Source organism: Cydia pomonella, chromosome 13 (genome assembly GCF_033807575.1).
Source record: "Cydia pomonella isolate Wapato2018A chromosome 13, ilCydPomo1, whole genome shotgun sequence".
Lineage (NCBI taxonomy): Eukaryota > Metazoa > Arthropoda > Insecta > Lepidoptera > Tortricidae > Cydia > Cydia pomonella.
In genome coordinates, this window is record NC_084715.1 from 15,091,452 (window position 1) to 15,118,435 (window position 26,984).

Below are 26,984 nucleotides of genomic sequence, written 5' to 3' on the forward strand. Positions count from 1 at the left end.
TCCAACCTTGTTGAACAGGTGTCACCGTTCGAGCCCAGTACCGGCGTATTCGATCTACTCGTGTGCGACAGAAGGTCCAACCTTGTTGAGCAGGTGTCACTGTCGGCGCCCAGTGCCGGCGTGTGCGACAGAAGGTCCACACTTGTTAAGCAGATGTCACTGTCCGCGGCCAGTGCCGGCATGTTCGACCTAAACGTGTCTGACAGAATGTTCAACCTTGTTGAACTGGTGTCACTGTCCGTGGCCAGTGCCGGCATTTTCGACCTAAACGTGTGCGACAGAAGGTCCAACTTTGTTGAGCAGGTGTCACTGTCCGTGACCAGTGCCGGCGTATTCGACCTACACGTACGTGTGCGACAGAAGGTCCAACCTTGTTGAGCAGGTGTCACTGTCCGAGCCAAGTGCCGGCCGGCGTGTTCGAACTAAACGTGTGCGACAGAAGATCCAACCTTGCTGCGCAGGTGTCACAGTCCGTCCGTGGCCAGTGCAATGTTCGACCTAATAGTGTGCGCCTGAAGGTCTAACCTTGTTGAGCAGGTGTTGCGGCAGCAGCATCTTGATGTAGTCGGGCAGCGCGCGCACGGCGTCCTCGAGCGAGCCGGTGCGCTTGGCCTCCGCCAGCTTGTTGCTGTCCGTGCTCAGTACTAGCATTTTTGCCTCGCCGTTCTGTACCGAGTACTGTAATAAGAATAATACGTATGACAGATCAACATTAGCGTAGGTAACTGGTCAATGTTAGTCACTATCTCGTTGCAATAAGGGTTACGTATAGTATAGCCGGTTAATTGTAAGGCAAATAAAAGTGGTTTACTAATAAGTGTCCTGCCGACCGGGGTAGTGTCGATAGGGATGGCGGAGGGATAAAGACCGGGAATGATACGTACCAGATAATTTCTTAAAAACTAAATACACTAATTGTATCATGCGATTGAAAATACCGAATACCTAGTAGATTTAGCATGATACAATTTAAGGTACTTAATAAATCAGATAAATGTAATTCCTAGTTTTTATGTCTTTTCACCCAATCCAAAACCCTACCCCTATTTACCCCGGTCAACGGCACGGTCTCAGTGGCGAGCGGCCGGCCAGCTCGGCCGGCCGAGGCCCCGGAACGCTGGCGCGCGCCACGTGTCTGTCCAGTACTCACGGCGAGCGGCAGCTGGTTCCTGGCGGCGAGCTCGCGCTCCTCGGCGGCGGCGATGGCGAGGCGCGCCGCGCACATCTTGCGCTCGCACCGCGCTGCCAGCTTCTGCAAGTTACAATTACTATTGTAAACAGACGTATACAGAGTACTGATGTGCCGGACATTTGACTCGATTCCTCCCGACTCACGAACAAATGGTAAGCCAAATTAGCTCCGGCTTGTCGAGGCACATTTTAACGCACCGCCACTGTGAATAGACCCAAAACAAATTTGTATGACAAATATTCAGACAACTAACTTAATCTTTATATATTATCTTCGCCTAAATAATAAAATCAAAATGTATGGCACGCAAGGCATCTTTAGCCCTTCTAAGGCACAGAGGTATATATTTTTCCACCATGATTTTGAACTGTATTACAAAGTACTAGGGTTAAATATTGTCTAACTTCGGCCACCCAAACATCTTATTGAAATAAGAATAAGGTTTTAATAAGACATGTATAAGTAAGCAGAACCTATGAACTACTAAGATGTGAAGTAGTGAATATTACAATCGCTAATTTCAAAGCTGGTACGTACTCTGGAAGTATCTAGTTCATTATTTCAAGCTAACACGCATTATAACACCTATATTTACCATATGTATGTTTTAGTTGTAATAGCGGTTCCTTATTTTATTACCCGACGACTTAAACCAAAACCCTAATTCTAATCAAGCATCTAAATTAGTGTAAAGATATTGTATAGAGTCAACAAGGTTTTGATAACATCAAGATCGCGTGTTCATTAAAACAAGCGCTGGTTTCGTTTGGTCTAAAGCTAAAGCTTCCCTTTGTAACACCTGTTGCAAAGTGCTTTCTATTCCTGAAACTACGAGAAATACTGTAGGTATAATATAAGTCATCTTTCCTGTTTGTAAATTTTAAAAGTGAATTATCTATACAAATGAAGTGGACATCGTAAGGTCAGCGTAAAACACGTCAGATTTCGACTTTATACAATTTATATATGCAAACTACAAATCCCATTACCAACCCAGAATAAATAAAGAATAGGTACTGGTCTATCATAACCGAATTGAGTCTTGTAGGCTGTCTTAAGTGCCTTACCACTGAGGCGGAGATGAAAAAAAAATGTACAGGAATCAATTGAGAGCATTAGTGGTACCTAATCGATACCTCACCCTTCTCCACTCCGCTGGATAATTCGTTGAGCCGACAGATGATACAAGATGATGTGCAAAAATTTGTTTATTTCCGTGTCTCAAGCTCAGACTGCAAGTTAAGGCGCATTTTAAGTACTTTGATTAAGGGTGCTAGTTAAAGGTGGTCCCGCACCGTTAGTCTCTGTCGCTGGTTGTATTCTAAAAGTTTGCAACCTCTACAGCCTTCTTTTGGACGTTGACTGGCAAGAGTTACATTTTTGAATTGAGAGTTATGATTATATCAGACGGAACGGGTGTGCGGGCCGGCATTCCAGAAGAGGCAGCGATCAAGACTAGCCGAATATTGTAACGTAGCTAAAATGAGTGTAATGAATAGAATCCAGGATATTCTCCCCGCTCGGACGCCGGCGCGTCCAGTATGAAGCGCGCACCTGCAGCTCGGCCGTGGCGTTGTTGGCGGCGAGGCGCAGCGCGGCGTTGTGCTCGAGCAGCGCGGCGGTCTCCCGGCCGCGCCGCTCGAGGGTCTCCTCCAGTGCTAGTCGCTGCTCGTGAGCGGCTCGAAGGCTCTCCGTCGCCACTTCCTGTAATCACATATGATTGTCTTCTTAAATTATGTCTAAAAACGCTGTGGGTAAAAACTCCGGAAGGGGTGATTTTTAAATGACATGCTTATTTTGTATTTCAACAAAGCACATCGCGCTTGTCTCAGCACAGTGCCGTATAATTAATTAATTGTAGATTTTGTAATTCACACTTCCATAATATATTCTACTACAAAGTAAACTACGATAATTTATAGTTTGTAGTTGCTCATTCACTGCTAAGCTATGGTTGTAGCGCTACGTCGTAGCCAACCAAGAAATCCATGTTGGATTTCTGGATACTCATACTCATTTATTTATAGTTATAATTGATAAATTAAGTTACAATTGCGTTATCATTACGGTTTAGGGTGGTATAAATATGTGAAATAAATTTTATAGTTGTAATAAACTGTCAATTGAATTGTAAATTATAAGTCATTCGGACTGTAAAAGGCATCGGAGAGGTGCCATTTCTTTAGTTGGCGCGTAAATGAATCGATAGATTCTGTCATGGTGTTGACTTAGGTAATTTGTTATACTTTGGGGCCCAGCAGGTGCATGGTCTTGGAGGACTGATAACAATATTTCCCCGGTCGGACTGATATGTAGCGAAAATGTATCTGAAGGGTAATTAGTGACCTGATAGTTCTTCTTGTCGTGCAGCAGCTGCGCCACGTGCGCCGCCTCGGGCTGCTTGCCGGCCGCGAGCATGGTCTCGAGCGTGTGCACGCGCATGAGGAGGCGCTGCTCGCCCACGAACAGCTCCCACGAGGCGCGCGCCTCGGCCTGTGTGCGCTGCACGCACTCGCGCAGCGCTCGCAGCCGGCTCTCAAGGGACGCTTCGCGCTGGATCGCTTCCTGAAATGTAAGGACTGGTTCCATTACGCTGAAGGGCATGCGGTAGTGGTGTTGCACTAAATAGTTCAACCTCCCGCAGGTCACGACAGTCACGACTGTACCGAGTATTCGTAGTGTCATGCACAAAATGATTAAATCGTTCATTTAGACAGTGCAAATTCTGTACTTAATGAGGTATTCTGTGCTTGCGATTCATATTTTTTTAAGAAATCTATAGTAATCCGGTAAATATATACATTTTATTATTTACAAAAATTTTGTGTTAGCGTATTCTATTGTATCTAAATGTAACCAGGTCGAAACAGGAATTTTGAAAAGTGTATTTGAGCACATAAATCATAAATAATGCTGTACCTGCGCTACTTTATATTCCAAGAAATTGTTTAGATACCGATAAAATAATCGAATACAAATTTAATACCAAATAAACTGCTACTAACCAGAAGCCAACCAAGGGCCATATTCACAATCAGTCAGTGTAACTTACATATTTTATTGTGATTTATAATTTACACATATTACATTTGACAAGTAATTATAGGCAGAACAGTTTTCTTACACGCGCAAGTAAAAATCTAAACAAGATAACGGAAATTTTGGAAGTGGGCGTTTTTAATAGCGTTTTTGAGTGAGTGTGCCCTAACGTGTTTGTTATAGTGATTAAGGTTTAGTTAAGTTCATTTTATTGTGATGCATTGTAACCATTAGGTATTACGAACATATGTTATTTTGTCACTACCGGTTAGGACCTGTATTTGGCTTTTTGTTATTTATGCATACTACCATTATATTAGGTATAGCTGCTGGTTCTCCATTAATTAAATAAATTAAGATGATTCAGACTATCTTATTATTTATTATTATACATGGTACGTGCTCTGCCTGCCTTGTTTCATGATATGACAGAGCAATTTATATATATATACGCTTATAAAGATAGAATCCACGCAGTGGAATCAACCGTAGTGGATTTCTGCCTATATGTACAATAAGAGATACATTGATAAAAAAAAACCATAAGTAAATAGTATCTAATCTCTTTTAGATGAAAGTGGAGGACCCGCACGAAATCATCTTTTCATACAAACTTAGTCCTTTTTTCCTCTTTCTGGATATTAACATTATTGAATATGAACAGCTATGTCCCTACGTTTGAATTTTTTGATTACTGTAAAAATTAGAAGCCATAAACAGATTTCATAAATAAATCAAAACTTTTATGTTGGAAAAATATTTTCCATAATGTCAATATCCACAGAAGAAAATAGGGACTACGTTTGTATAAAGAAGCGGCCGTCCCCTTTCCTCTTAACGAGTCAAAGCTGATCGCACCCTTAGACGCAAAATAACTCTTATTGTATGACATAATGTTCCATGAGAAAATATCAGGTTATTGTACAATATGTTTGACTATTCATTTGATTATGCCTGGTTTTAGACTAAAACGAGTATTACCAGTTCCGATAGACCGGCGTGGTGGGCTAAGTGAAACAGGGTATAGGCGATTTGTTTTACATGCATAAACTGTCCATAGTAATCCTGCACGGAAATAAAAAAGTAACTTATTTGAGTTCGGCAAGCAGGCCCCGGCAAACATAAGCGTAAACCACAACCGCCATATAACACCACGTAAAAACAACTTAATATAGGACGACCGACGTAAATAGCTTCAAATCTCAGGCCAGCCTACTTGTTGAAATTTATCAACGTCATTATAATGAGGAATTCATAACAATAAACTCGGTGCCGTAATGGAATGGCATACATATCAGTAGATATTGTTTATTGTTTTCTGGTGAACAATTACGTGTCTATTCGTACCGATACAGTTTAATATCACATCCGGTGTTAAGATATTTTTTCAAATGCAAATTATTATTTTTTTCTAGTTTTACGTCACGTTGTATCAATTTCCTTACCAACTTTTACCAATACCTTATTTAGTGTTTTCAGAAGGAGTGCCCGACAAGCTTTCCCGAACCAACTTGCTCAATTGCATTACAAATCTATATCGAAATTTAGCATTTAGATGTCGATTCTTAACGCAATCAACAAAAAATATAATGGAGTTCACTTTTTCCAACTTGACCAATTGTGATACGTGGTAGTGAGGTTTGGTTTGGTGTGTCTTGAGAAGACGATCCCAACTTCGCCTCTAGATAAGCAGCTATTGTACAAGTTAGAATATTTTTCTCTGATGAAGCTACTAACAACAACACTGTTGACTGACTATTGGTGAACCTTAAGCCTGAGCAATATATTACAAATTGTCACTATTATCAATGAATATTGTTAGCAGTGGGTATGGACGATGGTAAGCACCTGCACGAAGTTGTTCAGCTGATACAGTTCCTTGAGGTGTAGCGGCGTGGTCATGGTGGGATTGAAAGAGAGCTTCGCCTCTTTGCCGTCGGGATGAAACAGCTTGAGAAGCGCAACCACGGGCGGGAACGTGTTCTGCGAATAAATACACACATATTTAAGAAAGCGTTTTTGATGCACTACCAGTGTCCCTTACTCTTTTAGGGGACGCATTTTGGTAATTTATTTTTACCTCGCATTATCTACTGTGTTGGGTAATAGTAGTACTTATTCAAATTTTTCAGCAAAGCTATTTTTCTGGAACTACCTATAACTGTATGACAATAAATGACGGAAACCTAATTATTTAGATATTTTAATTGAAATTTTAGATCGGAGAGTATTACGTTTTATACATTCGTACAATAAAATTCATAAATAACATGCATATTAAGTAACCAACCGCCATATTGACAAAACAACTAACATAAAATATCGTTGAGATATTAAACATAAACGCAAGAGGAATGATGAATGTAACTGCAAACACGCAAGTGCGTGGTAAACAAAGGCACCATGCCTTAGTTAGCCTACAATGTAAATGTAGGCCCTACATTTAGTGACTAGCTAACTAGCTTGTTTACAGTGCACTAAATGAGAGAAAGGCGTTAAATGGAATCCTAGTGTATAATCATTGCTTCAGCTGGGTTGTTATGTTACGAACCGCTTTGCCACTTGTCACGCGATACACCATCATATTGCAACCAATTTGAAAGATGCGGGTTCAGAAGCGTTCACGACGGCAGCGAACAGCGGAGCGACGGGCGTGCATACAATTGATCTAGTTCAATTTGTGATTTTTGTGAACGACCGCTAGTCGCTCACCTAGCGCTCAGACCGCGGCCTTACTTTCATGTGTTTTATTATTTAATAATAAACGGATGCACTTGCATACATATGTTGCTAATATATACGCAACAGCAAACCGCGGTGTCCGCGTGCGTATTGCCTAAGTCGCGCTTTTACGTATTCGACAAGTTCGAGCGATCGGTAAATTATCCTAAATCCTACAAATAGCGTGTGAGACAAAACCTATTTACACATTCGAAAGTTAGTTCACACAATCAATAATTAGTAAAATAATAATAATGGTTAGTGTTGTTTACTTCTTCTTAATGTGCTGTATTATTTGTATTGTGTCTGTATTAAGGTGCGCAATAAAGAGTATTTGTATTGTATTGTATTAGTGTATTTTTTCCAAAGGTATTAAGGGATAAGTATCACAATATAAGTTTACTACTCGGCACCCAATAGCGTATAGCAAAAGGTCTAAAACTACTTCGTTTTCAATCATTAATCGTTAACACCAATATGGACTAAATAATTTATGGAAATGATGACTTGAATGTCATTTCGATACATTTTTGTTCCATGGCTGAGTTCTTAACGATACACGTGTCTGACGTGTCGCTCTCCGTACGAATATGCCTGCATACAATCTGACCGATAAGGAAAAAGCAGCTTCCTTATTAGCGACTTCGCCAGTCAGTGTGATACTTCCATTTATATCACAAAAACAAAGATCTGTTACGACGACTGTGTTCTGTCAGTTGTTTCCGTGGGAAACAAAACGCATAGTTGAAGTGACAACCGTTCATGTAGCTCTAATTATTAGAGTATGTAAACACAGATAATAAATAAGAACGGTCAATTTCGATACCAGCGGTGGCATCATGGTTCCATTTTTATCACTTGTCACTATGGCCGTCACTTTCGCGCTTACGTACTTGTTAGAACGTGACAGGCATGGTGACAAATGATAAAAAGCCGACCATCTTAGCCCTACTGATTGCGTTATTTTGTCATTATAGCGTCACCAAGGCACACTTATTACATGGGTTTGGAATATCCAGTCCTCTACATTGTAGTGCTCTTTGACCTCCGGCCTAGTGAGCTCTAAAAAAATGAGGAAAAAGTATGGTGTTGCGGTGTTAAACCTAAGTGCTTAGCAAAGTATACAGATTTAAATTCTGTATACTTTGCTAAGCACTTAGGTTTCAAAAAGTGATTACATCTACAATAAGACGCGACTTCATGTGGAGATGATTAGTCTTTATTACTTAGCATCCCTAGCGTTACCAATAAAAAATGTTTATACATGGTAGCGGAAATGTCGTTGAATTATGTGCCACACACTATCGAACATTATCAGAATGTAGGAAACGAGCGTATTAGGTATTAATACAACCCAATTTATAAATCGCAGTTATTTTTGTTGACAATTAAATACCTAGTGGTGTGTAGTCTAAACATAAAAACATGAAATCTGGTGCTAATTTTTGATATAACAATAAAACTATGGTCATTACGTCCCATTAAGCTTTTGTAAATTTAACAATTTTAACTTCGTGAAGGCTTTTTACAGAGTCTATATTAGTAAATCATGCATTTTGTACACGAGGTCTTGAAAAGATAAGATACAGTTGAGATTATTTTCTTCACAAGTCTTCTGAATTCTTGTGACTAATTCCCGAGACGCTCCTTTACACCTTTACCTTCTTTAAATGAGATCCAAGCGGGATGTAGTATTCAGTGACGAACTGATGATTAAATCTAACTAAAACGGTCCTCACTTTGGATGCGGCAACTTCGGTGTGCGGGCGGGATATACTCGTACGGTACTGTTCATATACGAAAACGTGCATAGGACTATCTCGATCTCTTATCAGTTTGATAAACGCGTAACATTTGTATGTTAATTACCTTCTCCGAATTGGTAGCATTCTCAACGACGGGAATGCCAAATTGGACCACGTCCCCCGAGAAGACCTCGTGCGGCTCCTGCTCCTTCGATATCGAACACCGGTTATTGTTGATGAACGTGCCGTTGCTGCTTTGGTTGTCCTGTGAACAAACAAATCCTAGTCAGAAAGGTAAACCGAAACAGGAATAACAGGATGGTCAGTTTCGCGGAGCTTTGGTGTGTCACTATACGGAGATGCGACGGACCCTATCGCACCGGGACTGGACATTGCAGGAGAGCAGAGACAGAGTTCTACGCTAACTCGACTTTAAAACGTTAATCCGCGCCATCTAATCGGTACAAATTGCACTAGCACAACTTCACGTTTTTGATAATGAGAATTGAAACGCATATAACAGGTTTTTTTACAGTAGATGCTGATGTCAACGACCCTGCAGAGTCTAGGAATTTTGCTCGCAGCTTCGTTACCAGGGGCCCTCGGGTAAGCCAGAGGAGTTGAAAAACCGATTAGAAGCTGCCATAGCATTGTGCCTAAGCGCATGCCTCGGCTACCACTACGAAGAGCTGACGCGACCTAACAAGGACGACGTGGTCCAAGTTAGGGGTGCTAATAACAAGAAATGGGACTGCATATTTTCCGCAGAAACTGTACGTCAGTCATCTGGGCGGACAGAGATGACAAAACAAACAAGCGGTCACACAAACGACATTCCATACCCGACGGCTTGATGCCAGATAGCTGAAATGATTAGAATGCAATAGAACAATGCTCCGTATCTAATGTCGACCTCTAAATTACGGACACAATGGCGCCTTGTGTTGTAGGCTAGATTTTGATCGACAATTTAGAATTTAGTCGTTGTTTAGGTTTACATCAAAAGGCCTGCTTTTTCATAACTGATAATCATACCCCGGGGTTTTCGGTGCGGGAATGTCTTCTTGTATTTATAGCTTTGTCTATTGTAAAATAATTACCAAACTATGAATTAAAAATAGAAGGTAAGCTTCAAATGCGCTTAGAAATATTAAAATAGTATTGGTTTTTATAGTTTTAACCTGTTTTTTGGCTAGTGTAAAACATTCCCGCACCGAAAACCCCGGGGTATGCTGATAATACGTAGTGCAGTAAATAAGTCAAAGCTATTTTACGAAAATATTGGATAGTTTCTGCTGAAAATAATCAGTGTAGTTCGTATAGCTTCATCCAATCATCCATATTATAATAACAGTTTCGTTAAACCTTAGTCACTCGTGCTAGGTAAGCTATGAAATATCTACGCAGCCAACCCAGCACAACATATATTTTCCGGAAATCATACTAGAATCGATCATACTGGAACTGGGAGCAGCGAATTGTGCGTCACTTTATGTACAATTTTGACACAGGTATATTACAGTAGCCAACAAACAACAGGTAGACGTATACAGGAACAAATACCTAGGGACTCCGTGCATCCTAAAGGAGGCACTTAGCAAACTGAAGACACTGCTAGGTTTCGTGGAGGAGCTGGGGTGGCTAGAGTAGTGCTACCTCGTTTTCACGCAAAATTGGCACAATGGTTGTCGATTTGCGGAAAATGTCCGGCATAACTAACTAACTAGCCAACAAATATATTTGTACATTCCAGGGTACTCAAAATGCCTAGACCAGTGGTTCCTAACCTGGGGGTAATTACCCCCCGTGGGAGTAAAACTGGTATTTCACGGGGGTAATAAGCTTAATTAAAGATAACAAAGATTAGACCTATAAGAAAGACTATTGATGAAATTAGTAACACAGTTTAAGTACCTGGGGCATTGGGTCACTGCGTCTCAAAATGATGACATGGACGTTGAGAGGGAGCGCAGGGTACTATCAGTGAGAGGCAACATGTTGATCCGCAGGTTTGCAAAATGCACAAGTGTTAAAATAACCTTGTTCAGTACCCCTAGTGTAAATTTGATCGACATCATAACGTGACGAACGCGTTTGCGTTAAGTCTCATTTTGTATAGGATTTTGAGTTTCCAAAACGTCCCGCTTGGCGCGCTCTTTCTAAATCCAATACAAAATGAGACTAAACGCAAACGCGTACGTCACGTTTCGAAATCGAATTTATTTACACTAGGGGTACAGATCGTATTGCCAAACTTTTTACACTTGCAGCCTGTGGATCAACTGCACGAAAAAAGCCTATGGTGCGCTGCGCGTCCTCTACAATAACGCGTTCAGGATGCTGATGGGGCTGCCACGGTACTGCAGTGCGTCGGGGATGTTCGCGGAGGCATACACGGACGATTTTCATGCCATTATACGCAAACGCGTCGCGTCCCTGATGCGTCGTGTTCGTGGTAGCCCCAAAAGGCTCTTGAGCGCGGTCGCAGGGGCCCATGACAGCCCAATATTTGGCCACTGGGCGAAATCTCACACGCCACATGCCCACTACGACAAGTAATTATTGTAATATAATTTAATTTTAATTTAATTTAATTGATAATTTTAATGTAATTTAATTGATAATTTTGATTTAATGTAATGAATAATGTTAATATAATTTTATCCGTATTTTATTATTTTTAATTAATATTTTATGTAATTTAGATGGAAATATTTTGATTGTTTGTTGTTTTGTATTTTTATATAGGTATATTGGATCTTGTCCGAAATAAATGCTTTTTATTTTTTATTTATTATTGGGAGGAGGGGACAAATCACCTCCACATTACAGAAAACCGCAGCCAAATAACACTAGACCCTACTCATAGTGTTGTGTTCCTGCCGGTGAGTAAGGTTGCCAGAGCTCAACCAGGGTGCGGGGTGTTAGGGTCGGCAACGCGCAGGTAACTCCACTGGAGTTGCAGGCATCCATAGGCTGCGGAGTCTGCTTACCATCACGCGGGCCGTATGCTAGTTTGCCACTGACGTAGTATAAAAAAAATCAGGATCCCTAGTTAGTCTTAGGGGTGACAGGACTGAAAAGGTTAGGGACCACTGGCCTAGACACATTTGACAATAGATTATCAATTGATTGTCTAATGGAACACAACATCAGCGTAATTAACGATTCGGTATGGTGGGTTTTAAAATCTAACCACAGTAAATCGGCATAGGCGGTGGGCTGGTGGGTGGTCCTTTATAATGTATATTGCAATGTGCGAAAAGGAAGAGCGGTAATGTAACGTACGGAGGCAAGAATTATGGTTTAATAGTAGTTTCTGCTTAGTAATTACACAGAAGTTTCGTAAACTGGGTACATTTAAACTAAAGTTGCTTTGCTAAAGCATAGACGATTTGCACATAGATTTCCGTACATTGACCTGTCTGTTGCTATCTCTATTGCACGCGCATAATTATTTGGCTGTCCCGCCCATGATGCCGGTTGTCAATGTGCGAGCTCGATAGAAATATAGTTATGCGCGTGCAATAGAAATAGCAACAGACGGGTTAATGTACGAAAATCGATATGGAAAGCGTCTTTTCTTTATTAAAAACTTTGCACTCCACAAATACGGTTTTACGGTGACCAAGCACTGTCAAGAAATTTTGAAGCATAACCTAGTAGAAATTTGAACCTACTAGTCTACTAGACTAAAATCTTGATCCGATTCGATCAAGGCATTATTTTCGAGATGTACATAAAGTCGCTGTAAAAAAATGATGCACGAATCCGTCAATTCCTTGTAAGTTTCATCATCAGACCTGGGTCAAAATAATTGGGAAAATTAAAGATGAAGTTCTACTCGTACAGTAAGAACATCATTATTCGCCCTCTTAGCGTTCAATGCACATTACTCGGTGGTGCGCCCATTTTTTCATATGTATCAACACCTTAATCACAAGGGAAGCAAAGATTTTCACAACCATTATTTCATACAAATGTCTATTCCGATAAATGTCTCCGAGCCCAGCGATGCAAGACCGTGTCATAATCATAATCACCAAGTTAATCTGCACGACATCGCGATTATATCTCAGCGATCACTCATCCCACACGTAGTGAAGCGTTGTAATAGAGCCTTGAACGGGTTAACTCTCACTGATTTCCGCCCACGGCCTTTGGTTCTGAATTACTAATATTTACTAAGCGAATCGCCTGTAGTTGACCAGAATAACGGTCTTCGGTTGCGCGAGGATGTTACGGGAGGCTAATACATACATTATTAAATGATCTAATTTTCATATCACTCATAGTGCATCTCACTCGTACTTCTATAAGTATTAGTGCGAGGAAGTTTAGTTGCGATTGACGTAATGAGTGCCGAAATATCAACTTGTCAAATTCGTATCGGCCCTCGGATTCTTTGAGGTATTGTACTAGAGTCGGCATCTCTAAACAAAATGTTTCCACACCTCAATGAAGTGCCGGCACTTCATTGCGTTTAGTACGTCTCCGACTTCTGGCGAGATGCCATGCATGGAACGAAAATTTAAAAAAAAATAACAATCAAAATGCCTTTGTGCGTTATGAAAATGTATTCTAATAATATCAAGAAGCATAGTAAAAGCAATATAATAACAATCCACTGCAAAATAAACTCTTGTTTTTTTAAGCTCATTTAAATTATTTTGGAACGTCACTTTAAACACTCGCGGTGGTACGCCATTTTCTTTGGCGCACAGATTACATTTCGCAGATGTAACACGTAGGTACTAATGATACCTACCTTATTGTTTGCAGAATATATATACACACAATAATGATTTAGATTATTTACAGTGCGTATGTAGGCGGAAAATGAACAGTTGTCATAACAGTTTCGCCTCTCGCTAGCTACGCTATTCTTTATTTTAGTGACAGACGTCAAACGCCGAAAACGGCGGACACAATTTGTTCTCGATAGCCTGTGTAGTACATTTAAGTCGGTGCTCGGATTATGTGGTCACACATACACAACAAATGCCATTGCCATTACCTACTTGAAACTAAAAAAATGATGTTTTTATTGGTGATATATTTATGTCTCGTAGGGAAGGGAAGGAGTTTAAAACTTTGCTCCCGGAGAGGCGATGCGCATTGCCACCAATAGGAATAATAAGCCTGTGAGCGTGCCGCCGTTGTCTCTACGAGTATATGCAAATTTACTTACAAAACTGTATCCCCGGAGTTAAAAGCTATGCCGACTAGCGTTTCGAGTTAGCCTTCAGATATATTTGAACTGTTTTGGCCTTACTTTCCTGTTTTTATTACTAATAACCATTTTTGGTCAAAATCGCGTGAATTTCTGCTATAACGGCAAGTGAATAAAATGTTTATGTTTATAAACTATATTCTTAAAATAAGCCTTTTTGATTTTACGACACTTATACCCACGTTCCGGCTGTGGAATGAACTTTATGTTGTAAAATTCTTAAAGGACTAGGGTTTTTTTAAAGAAAAATACATGAAAATGTTGAATAAGCAACATAACTGCTTACAATCAGTTAAGCCATACTCTTAATGCGACCGATTTATTATTAAAAAAAAATACTGAGCGCACATGTAGGTCACATGACAATCAGCATTTTAGTTTGTCTACACTAATAGGTATATGTCTGGGCTTAAACAGAATCAGGTTCAGATCTGCTCATACCTTTGAATAGCGTGCTTTGTACAGCACTAATTAGTAATAATTACTAACTACAACTAGCACATTTAACCTCACATACTCATATTTTTGTCCGATTCTCTACAAAAGGTACAGCAGCGGCAAATAATGTATCATATTTTTTCAGTTACATTTTGTTTTTTTTTTTTAATTTCTCAAAAACGACTTTTTTTCGATGACATTCACAATACAGGGACGTATGAAAACAACAATTTAAGGTGAGGTTAGACCGAGCGCGGTCTACATAACTTTGACACCCACCCGCTATCTCCAGTTACCCGTGAACAAGATGCATGTAACTGCGTCGAAATATCGGGAGCCCATAAACAATATAGAAGCTAATCATGGTTTATATCCCGGTCGATTTAAGTCTAACGACAATTTGATCAAACTAAGGTACATTTTTTTAAATAATTTGCCCAAGTTTTTGCGGTAGCCCGGTGGGTATTAAATTGTAAAACAATGATTCGATTTAACTTTACACGTAAGTGTATACCTGTGTATACTTACACTCACGTACCACTGCACGTGGCAACAGGCACCCACGTTAGCATATAATATATATACATATATATTCTATATGGTCGTGATGATGATACAGTATATGATATAGTAGATTTTTTGCCGCTACTAAATGATAGAAGCCGTTTGTTCGGATATTACTGGGTACGATTATGTCCGGACTAGGAGATATGGCGTACTCAAAGAGTCATATATACTCAGCACTGGACGATAATAAGCAGAAAAGGATGATATGACCATGACTGGAGTATCGATCCAGAAACCGAGAGTTCAAGTTTCACCCAAGACAGTAATTTTTCCACTTTTAAATTTATTATATGATGACCAGAATCCAGCAAAAACAAGCGTGTAACTAGTACGCATGACGTTCCACCTGATGGATGCTAATTACGCACTCGAGCATAAGTTGCAACGCACCGTTTGGATTGGATTAAAAATAACTATAAATACCGGTGCGCAGTTGGGTTATCGAGTGGTTATCGACAACTTTTTTTAAATATCTATGATGCTGCGTAAAAAACTATATATCTCAAAGTCTAGTCAAAGGTCCCACTTTGTCGCTTGCCGCTTGCCATAACTTTAGAGATTTGCTCGTATCTTTATACGAATAACCTGTCAAGGCGTCCTTATGGCAAGCGATAAAGTGGTACAGTTTGCCGGCCGCGGACACAGATTATCACACAGTGACTTTTCAGATCTAAGAAGATGCGTTTAAAGGGTTGAAAGGGTTAAAAGCGTAGAAGAGTGTCAATCAATTAAAATCTGTAAAGGTTTTGTGATATGCTAATGATAGTTCTTAAAGCCTTGGCTCAATATCTCTTCCACCCCTGGTGGTGCTGTAAAATTTTTTCACGTGTTGGTGTTTCTAATTTCATGTTATTTTAAGACAAACCTGAGTTATTCTTACCTATGCAGACGAATTGATAAAGTCCCATTTAAACGGTTTAAGATACTGCATGCGATTTTCGTAACATTGCAGTATTTGCTCGATCGACTTCATTGTAATCTGTAGTTAGCAATGAATCGAATATTGCATGCAAGTTCTTGAGCCGTCTAAACTTAAGTCACAACAAGTTAGATGAGACAAATAATGAATGAACTGCCGTGTAGGTCTTATCGACCGACATTGAAATCATTTGGTAACATTTAGGTCACCTGCATACGGACCGGTTCTCGACTTTGACAAAATCAATACAATAGGCGTGATGGTGTCGCGTAACAGTGTTCCACTATCACTATTAAAGACTGTGGGGCTATAAGAATACTTAATATTTTATACCATCACAATACACAATACAAGAAAATTATGATATCGTATTTGTTAGAGTCGGACCACGCTAAGTGCTACATCAAGTAGAGCTTATAGTGATATATGTAGCTGTGCATTCTTTCTGTTTGTGCAAAGTTAGCGTGGTCAGAGTCTACAACAATCGCGATGATAAGACTTGAAATTTTTGATTAACATAGTTCTAAATACCTTTGTTAAATGGGTCATTCTAAGTTGAGCGTTAATTGCTTACATAGAGAATGCGGCACGACATAAACGTTAAATTGTTGATCTAATTATACAATATTTTCATTAAAACAACTCTCCCATGTATACCTACCTGCAAGGTCACCAGTATTTTTTTTTTTTGCATTTTAGACGAGACCAGGGGAAAGACTGTACTTTTCCTATGTAATTAAAGAGAGTAGTCTCTCTCCTGATCTCTTCAAGAACAAAATAATCGGACAGACAGACGGACATGACGAATCTATAAGGGTTCCGTTTTTTGTCACGGCTCATAGGAGCCTGGTGTCCGCTCGGCAACTAATCGCAAGTTTTGGCGTAGGCACTAGTTTTTTGCACAAGCGACTCCATCTGCCTTCCAACCCAGGAGGGACACTTATTATTAGTCCGGTTTCTTCACAAGGTTGCCCTTAGCGAAAAGCGAAAATGTGCTAAATATCAAATGTAAGTTCCGAAAAACTCAATAATGCGACGTCCGGGTTTAACCAGGCCATTTGCCAAGCAGAGGAGTATTAGACTATCTGTCGCTCCTACGACATTTGACAAAGAGTTTTTTTTTCTAATAACAGGCTTAAAATTCGACATGGACTAATTTGGCGAAATGTTTCATAACCGAAGTTAAATGAACTTACCACGAGGTAAAAGTGTCCTTTGTCATAGTACAGCGTAGCGTGGTGCCGCGATAGCACTCGACATTCGAAGATGGTATTTGTAGGACTGGGAGTCGCTCGATATACATTGCGTCCAATCTGTAAAAAAAAAGAAAAAGTAAAAATACAAATTACTAACCATAAGGTCTATAAATATAAAGCAAACGTGCTACATTTGTACAATGCGAAAATGTTAGATTAGGGACCGGTACACAAGAACGGTTCACTTTAAGTGTAGATTTTGTTAAATTGTAAATTAGTAAGCCGTTTTTGAGGAGGTTTTATCTAATTCCTCGTGAGCTTAAATAAAAAAAAAACTGACTCGGCAAATTGTTGACCTGGCCCGCATTGTTCGAGTCTTCGTGATTGTTTGTTAGCTAACAGGGAAATGTAAGTTACATCAACAAAGTTGTACGTCGAACGTAGGCATCGCTTTCCAATAGGTATCAACAGGTGTCCCGCCTACGAGAGTCGTCTTCAGTGGGTCGTTTCTATAAAGATCTGTAAACCTGTAATACAAGCGAATCTTTTGTTTAATAAATATGATTATTAGGCTTCCGCTTGTATTAAAGGTAATACGCAGTATATTTTCATGGTTTGCCGAGCTGTGGCAACTGAGGCGAGTCTAATACTTAGTGTAACTACGACATCTAAGTAATAACTTATTATGGCGGTTATCACACTGATGTGGTTTCCGGATGACGCCACCAATGTGTGTTTCAGATAATAAAATAAAAACGACAATATCCTTTCCATCATAGGTATATGTATATAATCGCGTTCTATGAAAATCTAAAATAAAATAAAAAAAACACGGTCAATCAACAATATAAAGCAGTAATCTTATCGTGTGTATACTACTGTTCTAGTTTAATTGTGGGATCTGTACCGCACTACACACACAACAATGACATTGCTAGTTCTCTACTCACGCGCAAATGATCTAAATATCTATGTGTAAACGAGACCTTTCTCGGAGTAGGAACAATAGTTTGTTTACTTGTACGATTTGGGTTCAGTGTTTGCGATTAACTGAATGCTATAAATTATTACACATTGTATTTACACGTATCTGTTTACATGGTTATCTTAAATATGTTAATGAAACGTATGTAGGTACAATGTGGGTTATTGAATGCTTCGCGTGCATTGCCCAACGCCGAATAGGTCAGTTGTTCGACAAATCAATAGTTTTATTGAAGGTGCAATTACTAAGTATGAAATAAATAATAGGCAGGTGGTAATAGACTTTTGTTTGTGTGAGTATTAATCGTCTGCCGACTTTTTCAGGGTGGCTAATGTAGTGATAATGATTTTAAAAGTTTGAAAATAAATATATAAATACAACTCTCGTTCGACGCGCGTATTAACGTATAACACTTACGCGTCTCTTACGCTTACGCACCGTGTGTGCACGCTGAGGGCCGAACTCCATGCGTCTCGTACTCGTAACGTTTTTACGATACGCTTACGCGACCCTTGCCCTTACGCCCCGTGTGCCGAGGGCCTTAGTCAGCCTTATATAAGTTAGAGATAAGCAGAGGGCCAACCGCCAACATCGAAAAGTTAAATATATATATAATTAATAGGTTATTAAAATAATTTGATTAGTTTCCCACTTACACCGACCATCAACGAAATATGCAGCCAATATTTATACCTATTTTACATAAATACTTATTTAGGGCGCATACGAGAACTTACATACATGTTAAATATCATATTTTATCCGCTTATTATTACCACCAAGACACAAGTTTGCGCGTTTACCGCTAAGAAAACCCCATTTACTGTGGTCCCACAGTTCCAAGGCTCAGTCCTTACCATATCAGGGAGTATTGGGATCCTCGGTGTCGACATTTCCAGTGACGTCCAATTCCGTAGCCACCTGGAAGGAAAGGCTGCGCTGGCATCCAAAAAACTGGGTGTGCTCAATAAAGCGAGGCGATACTTTACTCCGGGGCAAAGACTGCTGCTTTATAAATCGCAAGTCAGACCCCATATGGAGTATTGCTGTCACCTTTGGGCAGGAGCACCTGCATGCCAGCTTGGACCATTCGACTCAGTCCAAAGGCGCGCTGTACGAATCGTCGACGATCCCAAACTCACAAGCGGTATTGAACCTTTAAGTCTAAGGAGAGACTTTGCCTCCTTGTGTGTGTTCTACCGCTTGTACAATGGGCTGTGCTCTGAAGAATTGTTTGACATGATGCCAACGGCCGCTTTCTATCACCGCACCGCTCGCCGTCGGCAGGGTGTTCATCCTCACACCCTAGAACCTAAATGGTCGCGTACTGTGCGGTTTAAGAGGAATTTCCTCCCGCGAACGCTTCGGCTGTGGAATGCCGAGGTTTTCCCGAGGGGCTACAGTATGGGGTTCTTCAAAAAAGGAGTGTACAGGTTTTTAAAGGGTCGGCAACGCGCATGTAATTGCTCTGGTGTTGCAGGCGTCCATAGGCTACGGTGACTGCTTACCATCAGGCGGGCCGTATGCTTGTTTGCCACCGTCGTGGTATAAATGGACGGGCTGATTGAGGAACTCAGTGGCGCCAAGGTTGGTTGTAACATTGGCGGTACCTGCCTCAACAACATAAGTTACGCTGATGATATGGTGCTGCTGGCTCCCTCAATCAGAGCGCTCAGGAAGCTCCTAAAAATATGTGAGCATTATGCGGAGAGACATGGGCTCAGGTATAACACTACAAAAAGTGAACTACTCATCTTCAGGGCCGGCAACAAGAAACTAGAGGAAGTTCCTAGGGTTGAGTTAAATGGTACCGCCCTGAGGAGAGTAGAGCGGTTTAAGTACCTGGGTCAATGGCTCACCGAAAGCCTTAATGACGATCCTGATTTGGAACGAGAGCGCAGGGCGTTGACGGTCAGATGCAATATGCTGGTGCGCAGGTTTGCAAAGTGTAGCAATGACGTAAAGGTTACACTTTTTAAAGCTTATTGTCAGTCTTTTTATGCTTGCAGCCTGTGGACCAGCTTCTCGCAGCGATCGTACAATGCGCTGCGTGTGCAATATAATAATGCGTTTAGGATACTGATGGGTCTGCCTCGGTACTGCAGTGCATCAGGGATGTTCGCCGATGCCCGTACGGATGACTTTTACGCTATTATGCGTAAAAGAGCGGCATCCCTATTGCATAGGTTGCAGGGTAGCACCAACAGTCTCCTAAACGTATTTGTCGTCAGAGTGGACTGCCCACTGATGAGGCGTTGGAACCAACTGCATGAACCCAACGGTCCAACGCATCATCGACATAGATTATGTTAAGTAGTTTTAGGTATTTATTGTTTTGTTTATATTGTACTAACTTAGATATATAGGTAGATAAATAATAATTGTTGTATGTACTAACACTATATGAGTTTTTAGCTCGAAATAAATGATTTCATTCATTCATTCATTCATAAAAAAAAAAAAAAAAAAAAAAAAAAATTTAATTCATGTGTAATGGACTAATGGACCTATCATCCTCATAAAAGACGGGCTCTTAAGAAAATTCTAATTAAGAATGAGATAATCCGTAGAGGAATTCTTAATGTTGTTAAGTATGTAATATGTATGCCAAGATTACAGAAGATAGTTGAATTGGGACTTCACATGACCAGTTGTTTAGTCTTTAAACCAGCACAGTACATCTTTCAGCTAATATGATAAATAGCGCGACGCAAAAGAGCTAAACAATTATTTTTCAAGTGCATATAATACGAACGTGGACCAAGCTGCAGTGGCCATCCGAATGTAACCTTAATAGTAATGGAACGATTATGGATTTCACCAACTAGCGGACTAGTCGCCCGACTAATCGTCCATCCGAGCGCCGATTAGGCGGCTAGTCCGCCAAATATATAGTCGGTACACGACTACTTATTAGCCAACGAACACATCCAAAAATACAAAACCATATTCACTTAATTTGGTATTTAGAGTTATCTACACCTATATGACCCAAGTAGTAAAAAGGAAGTACTTAGAGAACGCCCTCACAAGCTGTCAGTGGCGGCGCGTCACAAATATTCGTAGGGAACCCGGAGCTAATTTTGGTTTCCTTTTCTCCATAAACCGATCGTGAAAGTACTCAACGGGCTGAAATTAGACAAGCCGGTGGGAATCGAGTTCTTTGAACGATCCGCCACTGCAAGCTGTAACTCAATTATAGCTAATTTAGCGAACCGTATCGATGAAGCACAGGAACAAGGCCAGCCATTACGATCTCATGGCGTCACTTCAGTATTGTCTAATTTTGAGCATTATTTATTATTTAAGCTGTACCTTGAATATTTTAATAGGGGTTGTTTATGTATTCATAGAGAGTTGAAGGGATTTTTAACACGATGGACCGGTGAATGTAACCAAGATTCAAACTATCCACAGACATATTACTAATATTAGACAGATGCGATATAGCCAATAAAGTAGAGCAAATGGACCTAAAACCAGCAACCCAAAAATGAGGACAATAGTATCAGGTAGGCAAAAACAACTAACCGTGCAACTCGTCATAAAATCGTTAGCCTACTTAGTTTACAGGTGAACTCAACTATTTTGCGACGAGGTGCCACGAAAAACCGATACGATTTCATTAATGATAATTCATAACAAAAAAAGAGTTTACTACCCTAGGCGCACTCTAAAAAAGCTAAATAGTGACAATTAAAACTGAATTATTTGCGTCATAAGGCCAAAGGAACTGAAACTAGTAGGTTCCTTTGAAGTTTCCGTTTTTCTTTATTTCGTAGTCGGTGTCCCAAAGCTTGATATTTTACAATTCATACACGTCATGGTTCTTTTAAAAAAAGTTTCTCGAGGCAACATGTCTAGCCTACGTTGTCATTGTTAGAGCTAATAGATATGCGCAGAGCGAGCGCGGCATTGTGCTACCCTCGTTTTGTAAGCACCGGTAATTAGTGAGTAGGGCAGAAGGTTCAAACAACGGGCTACGACTACGACCACTGATGGGTGTGTTGTTATACTTATATCATATTCTTTGAACTTGGTAGAAGGCGTTATTAGAAACCAAATTTCTATCTAAAATAGTTACGGATATACAATTTTATTTGATCTCGCGGCATGTTGTTAGATCTTCCAACAACGCAACTGATTTAAAAGAAAAAAACCTTTGAAAGTACTTTCGGCAATCGTTCAGGAAATCCTAAAAAAATATTAGAAGCCTTGAAATCGTTAATTCTATACACATAAAAGTTTGAAAACGAATTTTAAGAAAGGACATTCAAAAACAACAACAAGTAATTAGTTAGGTACGATGCCGACTTCCAACAGAACGTAAACTTATTGACGGAAACCATACCAATTTGAACTCTTATGACGTCGGTGAGCATTCAAACAGCTGCCCCAAATAATGCACGTTGAGACAAGCTACCTATTAACATTGCACCACCGTTTACGAGACTTCAGAATGGCGTTCGATTAATGGAATAAACGGCAAAGAGCCGGTTGCTAGTCGTAGGCGGAAGCTTCGGTATCTAAGGCATCTAGTGCCTAACCTAAAACAGACAAAGCTACGGAAGCTCTATTATGTATATTCTATCACTGATTGTTCCCTGGTAATCGAAGATCACAGCCACCCGAAGTTGACCACGCTAGAAGTTTGGACGAGTCTCACGGTGGAGTAAAATTTTGAGGAATATTAATATTTCTCGAGCTAGCTGCTTGCCGCCAGCATTCCCGATTCCTATCAACTTATCCAGGCTCTAATTATCCTTTCGCACTATGTGGCCGAGAAAAAGGATTCGCCATCAGGCAGATTGTAGATGTTATTTCCTGCTCTTGTGATATGTGATTTTTACTAATCGACTGTATAATTTTAATTTTAAGAACAATTGAGACATGTAATAATTATCTGATATCTACACGATAAAGTGAGGAGCTTATTCAGAGACCTGTAATCGGTTCACTCCTGTCTCATCTTTTCGTTGTAAACCATTAAAAGGATAAAAAGTAGGTATGTTTGACTAACTCTGGGTGATTCCAAGGGGGGCGCAACGAGCGGTTCCAGATTTTAATCCCCTCATTAATGAAACAGTAAAGAAAAGAAAGATCTCATACTTTGGACATATATATCGTAACAATAAATATGTAATTCTAACGAAAATAATAGAAGGCAAAATAGAGGGCAAAAGAAGTAGAGGAAGAAGGAAGCTAGCCTGGATAGATAACATTAAAAGCTGGACTCGTTAATGACACTGCCAACCTGAGCAGAATAGCAAAGGATAGAAATAAGTTCCGAGAGATGGTCGCCGACGTCAGATGATGACATGGCACAACAAGAAGAGAATTAATGAAACTTTACAAGCCTCAATCAGTTATGTACTCTTCTACTTATTATAATTATATGTGGTTATGTAGACTTCTTTTACTGCATCTGGAACACCTACTGACATGACATAAGTTTATTAAATTCCGCTACCTAAAGGTTGTCTGGAAGAGATCGCTTTTTAGCGATAAGATCGCCTTTTGTTTACCCCTTCTTATCGTGCTGTATTCTTTGTATCGTTTCTGTATTGAGGTGTGCAATAATGAGTATTTGTATTGTATTGCATTGATTGTACTCTCCATTTCGGGCCAGTTGGGCGAGGCGCATAGGGTAAAAGGTTGGGAGCCTCTGGACTAGCTGTTATATGTGACTGATCTTATTATAAGAATCGAATCGAAAATTAAGTGTAAACAATGCCAGTGCAGCAATAAAGGTTGTTTTTACATTGAAGTGATTCCTTTCCATTTCGTACCCGATCAAGTGTTATACCTTGCATCATGTCTCTGTTATAAATTCTAATCATGCTTGCGATATGTCTATAACGGACGGGCTACTATCTTATTCACAAATTATATATGCCGTCTCGAATAGCTTGACATAATATAAAAGACAACCATGTGTAATCGAAGTTCACATTTTGACTGGTTTCCTGTGATGCAACCTAGCGTTGCGAGTATAATAGCCGTATTACACGCGAATAGTCGTCGGTTATGCACATAACTAGAGATGTAAATCGCTTCGCATTGATGATCGAATGTAACGTACTTGACGCCAATGAAAATTTATTGATTGCTTAATTATTTAATTAGTCACATCGTAAGGTAATGTAAAGCAAGAACCGACCGCGCTGTAGGTTAGCCAACTGACCTCCGAAATGTTGTTCTATAAAACCACGTAGTACGCCAAATGTAGCTTTACTAATGCTACAAAACATTACGGTATTTGGCAAGTTAAAATAAACACATAAACTATACAAAACACCTGCTGCACTTTTGCAATTATTTTAACGATATTCATTTCTCACACAGAATGCATTATGACGAGAATAGGAAAACTTCTCTGGACTTTTAAAAATTTAGGGCATGTAACTATTAAGGACATGCTAAATAAAATATACGTTTCACTGGTTCAATAAGTTATAACATACTGTATTACTGTATGGGGTGGTGCCTATGGTAATTATAAAAACTCATAAGAAAACTCCTTACAAAACAATCATGGATTCTCGGCATAGAAAACAAACCAAAATAATGGGGTTGGCCGGTCGAAGTATTAAACAGATGGCGCCATCATAGCTTGCCCTGTCAATCCCTAGAATTGTGTCAAATTCTTGTTTTTTTTTTGGAATTTTGTGACCTGGATTCCAGTACTTTAAGCCAAATCTCATAGAACAAAACTAGAGACAGGGGCAAGCTATGATGGCGCCATCTATGCAAACCTTTGACAGTTGCCAACCCCATTAACCCCCCTATTTTCAAAACAGTATTTGCAAGGAGACAGCAGTCAGCACAATCTGCAAATCTCAAACGCTTACACATGTAACATACGTGCACAAAATAAAATAGCATAAAATAGGTATAACTCTTACATATATTGGCAATTCCTTGTCCCCATCCTCCCCTATGGGGTGCCATGGTTATAGACTTCTAACATTTAACATTTGTGAAATGGGCCCCATCTAATGCGTAGAAAAAAAGCAAAATTATACAACCGTTAAATCCTATTAGGTCACAATATTTGGCTTCACGCTGAATAAGTACTAACGCGATTAATTTTGCGGGTACTTTCACCCTCCTATAAACATTTATCGACTAACATACTCAATCTACTGCGAACTTATCCGTAATTTGCTCCTTCCTCGTGTCCTTTAGTATAGGTAGGTATAGCGGTTAGAGTTCATTGAGGAGCAAATGTGTGGTCATTTTAGATGCAAGATTACCGCGCATTTACATTTCTCAGTAGGTATGAAGGTTACGATGAGCTTGGATTTATTTCAACTATCTTGTCAAAATGTAAAAGAATAATCTCAACGCTCATAGCCTGCCCCTGCGCCGCTATAACATAACATAATATAACATAATTACTAAATGTAGTATTATTTTGTTGATTTGAATACCAAGTTTGCGTCGGCCACGCGTCAGTGGGTAGAATAATAAACCTAAATCTATTAATGACTGAAAAATATTCGTACATGGTCGTTCCAATTAATAAGGCGATAAAAAATAATGCTTATAGGGAACGCAACAATTTTTTTACAACATTTTTTAACCTGTAATTTTCCTCAAAAGAGACGTAATACTGATAAGACTGGCATCCGCTACTAGCGGCAGATGTCCAGAAATAGCACAATTTAATCTCATTAAATTTAATTGCCAATGCACAATTGTCTCGAGTACTTCGGGTCACGTTGACTAAGGCAGGACTAGTACAATTTGCGTCTGTAATATGTACGCATTCGTCGCCTTATTGCAGTGCAATAAAGTGCAAATGTGTAAGCTTATAATTTGGAGTCGAATGTACGGTATGCAATCAAAGTTCGACTAGTATTAGACCTTAATACTATTAACATAGGGGCTACAAGTGTATAAGGTTTACATTGACCACAAACGTGCCTGAGTTGCATACTTAGAGGAATCACTTACATGCATAGGGAGACGCGGTTTGAAACGTTAATAAGGATGGCGAGCCGGCTTGGCTCTTATATTTTTTATTATGACTATTGAATCAATCAAAGCTTTGCTTGCTTATGTTGATTAACATTTAGAATTGGAAGGTTGGTCAGTTCTATTTTGATTGAGGTCAATAACATTTTAACAGTTACGTTGGTTTGCTATTGCTTACCTAAATAATAATAGTCCTTTATATTGACTTCCAAAAGGAGGACTAGGTGTGTAAATTCAAAAAATTATTTACAGACATTTTTCGCAAAAACTAAAGTATCTAATTGTAAAAGAATGCACCATTCCTACCCTGCCATAAAATTAGTTTATGTTTATAAACATGTAGTTTGTAGATACTGTGTAAAAACTCAGTATCTACAAACTACACATGATAGTAGTGTCTTAAGCAGCTTGGTCTCAAAAAAACTTCAATGGACATTATTAACCTAGCTAGAACGTACATGTGCTTCATGTGGAACAAAAGCTGGTAAAAACCGTAATTTTAATTTGGTTTTTACTATAACAAATAGTTAAAAGAGAGCACTCCCATTTCACCAAAATAAGGTTGAATGTTACCTTAGTATAAACTGAAAATAAAATAAATATATACGATGAGTATTGAAAAATATCAACGCCATACATACCTAGTTACTTGAGATAAATCCTTGTATGTACAGGCTCTGAATACTGATAAATTCTTATCAATTGTAAACTTCCAGATTAGGAATCTTGTGATACTAGATTAACAAGATTCAATGAAATTGCTTGTTTAGCCAAAACATAAAGGTATCTATCGAAAATCCTTAAGCATCAAATTATCTTCTACAATGAGATATAGCACATACTCAGCATAATCACTGATAATGATGATTGGTGGTGGTGATGATGGTTATTAATTTTGATATTTATAATGAAGTCTAAAGGAGGTATCAGTAATCTACACAGTGACACCTTACAGTTAAACTCATGAGT

The 26,984-nt window shown here is 39.5% G+C and overlaps 1 protein-coding gene across 2 annotated transcripts in view; it reads right to left on the reverse strand.

Moving 5' to 3' along the window:
• Nucleotides 1–26,984, reverse strand: part of LOC133524320 (sarcolemmal membrane-associated protein) — a 43,563-nt gene that overhangs the window by 14,808 nt on the left and 1,771 nt on the right. For both annotated transcript variants that reach the window (XM_061860258.1, XM_061860257.1), the window contains exons 2-8: nt 17,051–17,167; nt 8,822–8,962; nt 6,080–6,214; nt 3,539–3,757; nt 2,747–2,896; nt 1,151–1,252; nt 526–678 (exon numbers count right to left, since the gene is read on the reverse strand). In XM_061860258.1, coding sequence (XP_061716242.1) covers nt 526–678; nt 1,151–1,252; nt 2,747–2,896; nt 3,539–3,757; nt 6,080–6,214; nt 8,822–8,962; nt 17,051–17,167 — 1,017 coding nt within the window. The remainder of the gene's footprint in view (nt 1–525; nt 679–1,150; nt 1,253–2,746; nt 2,897–3,538; nt 3,758–6,079; nt 6,215–8,821; nt 8,963–17,050; nt 17,168–26,984) is intronic.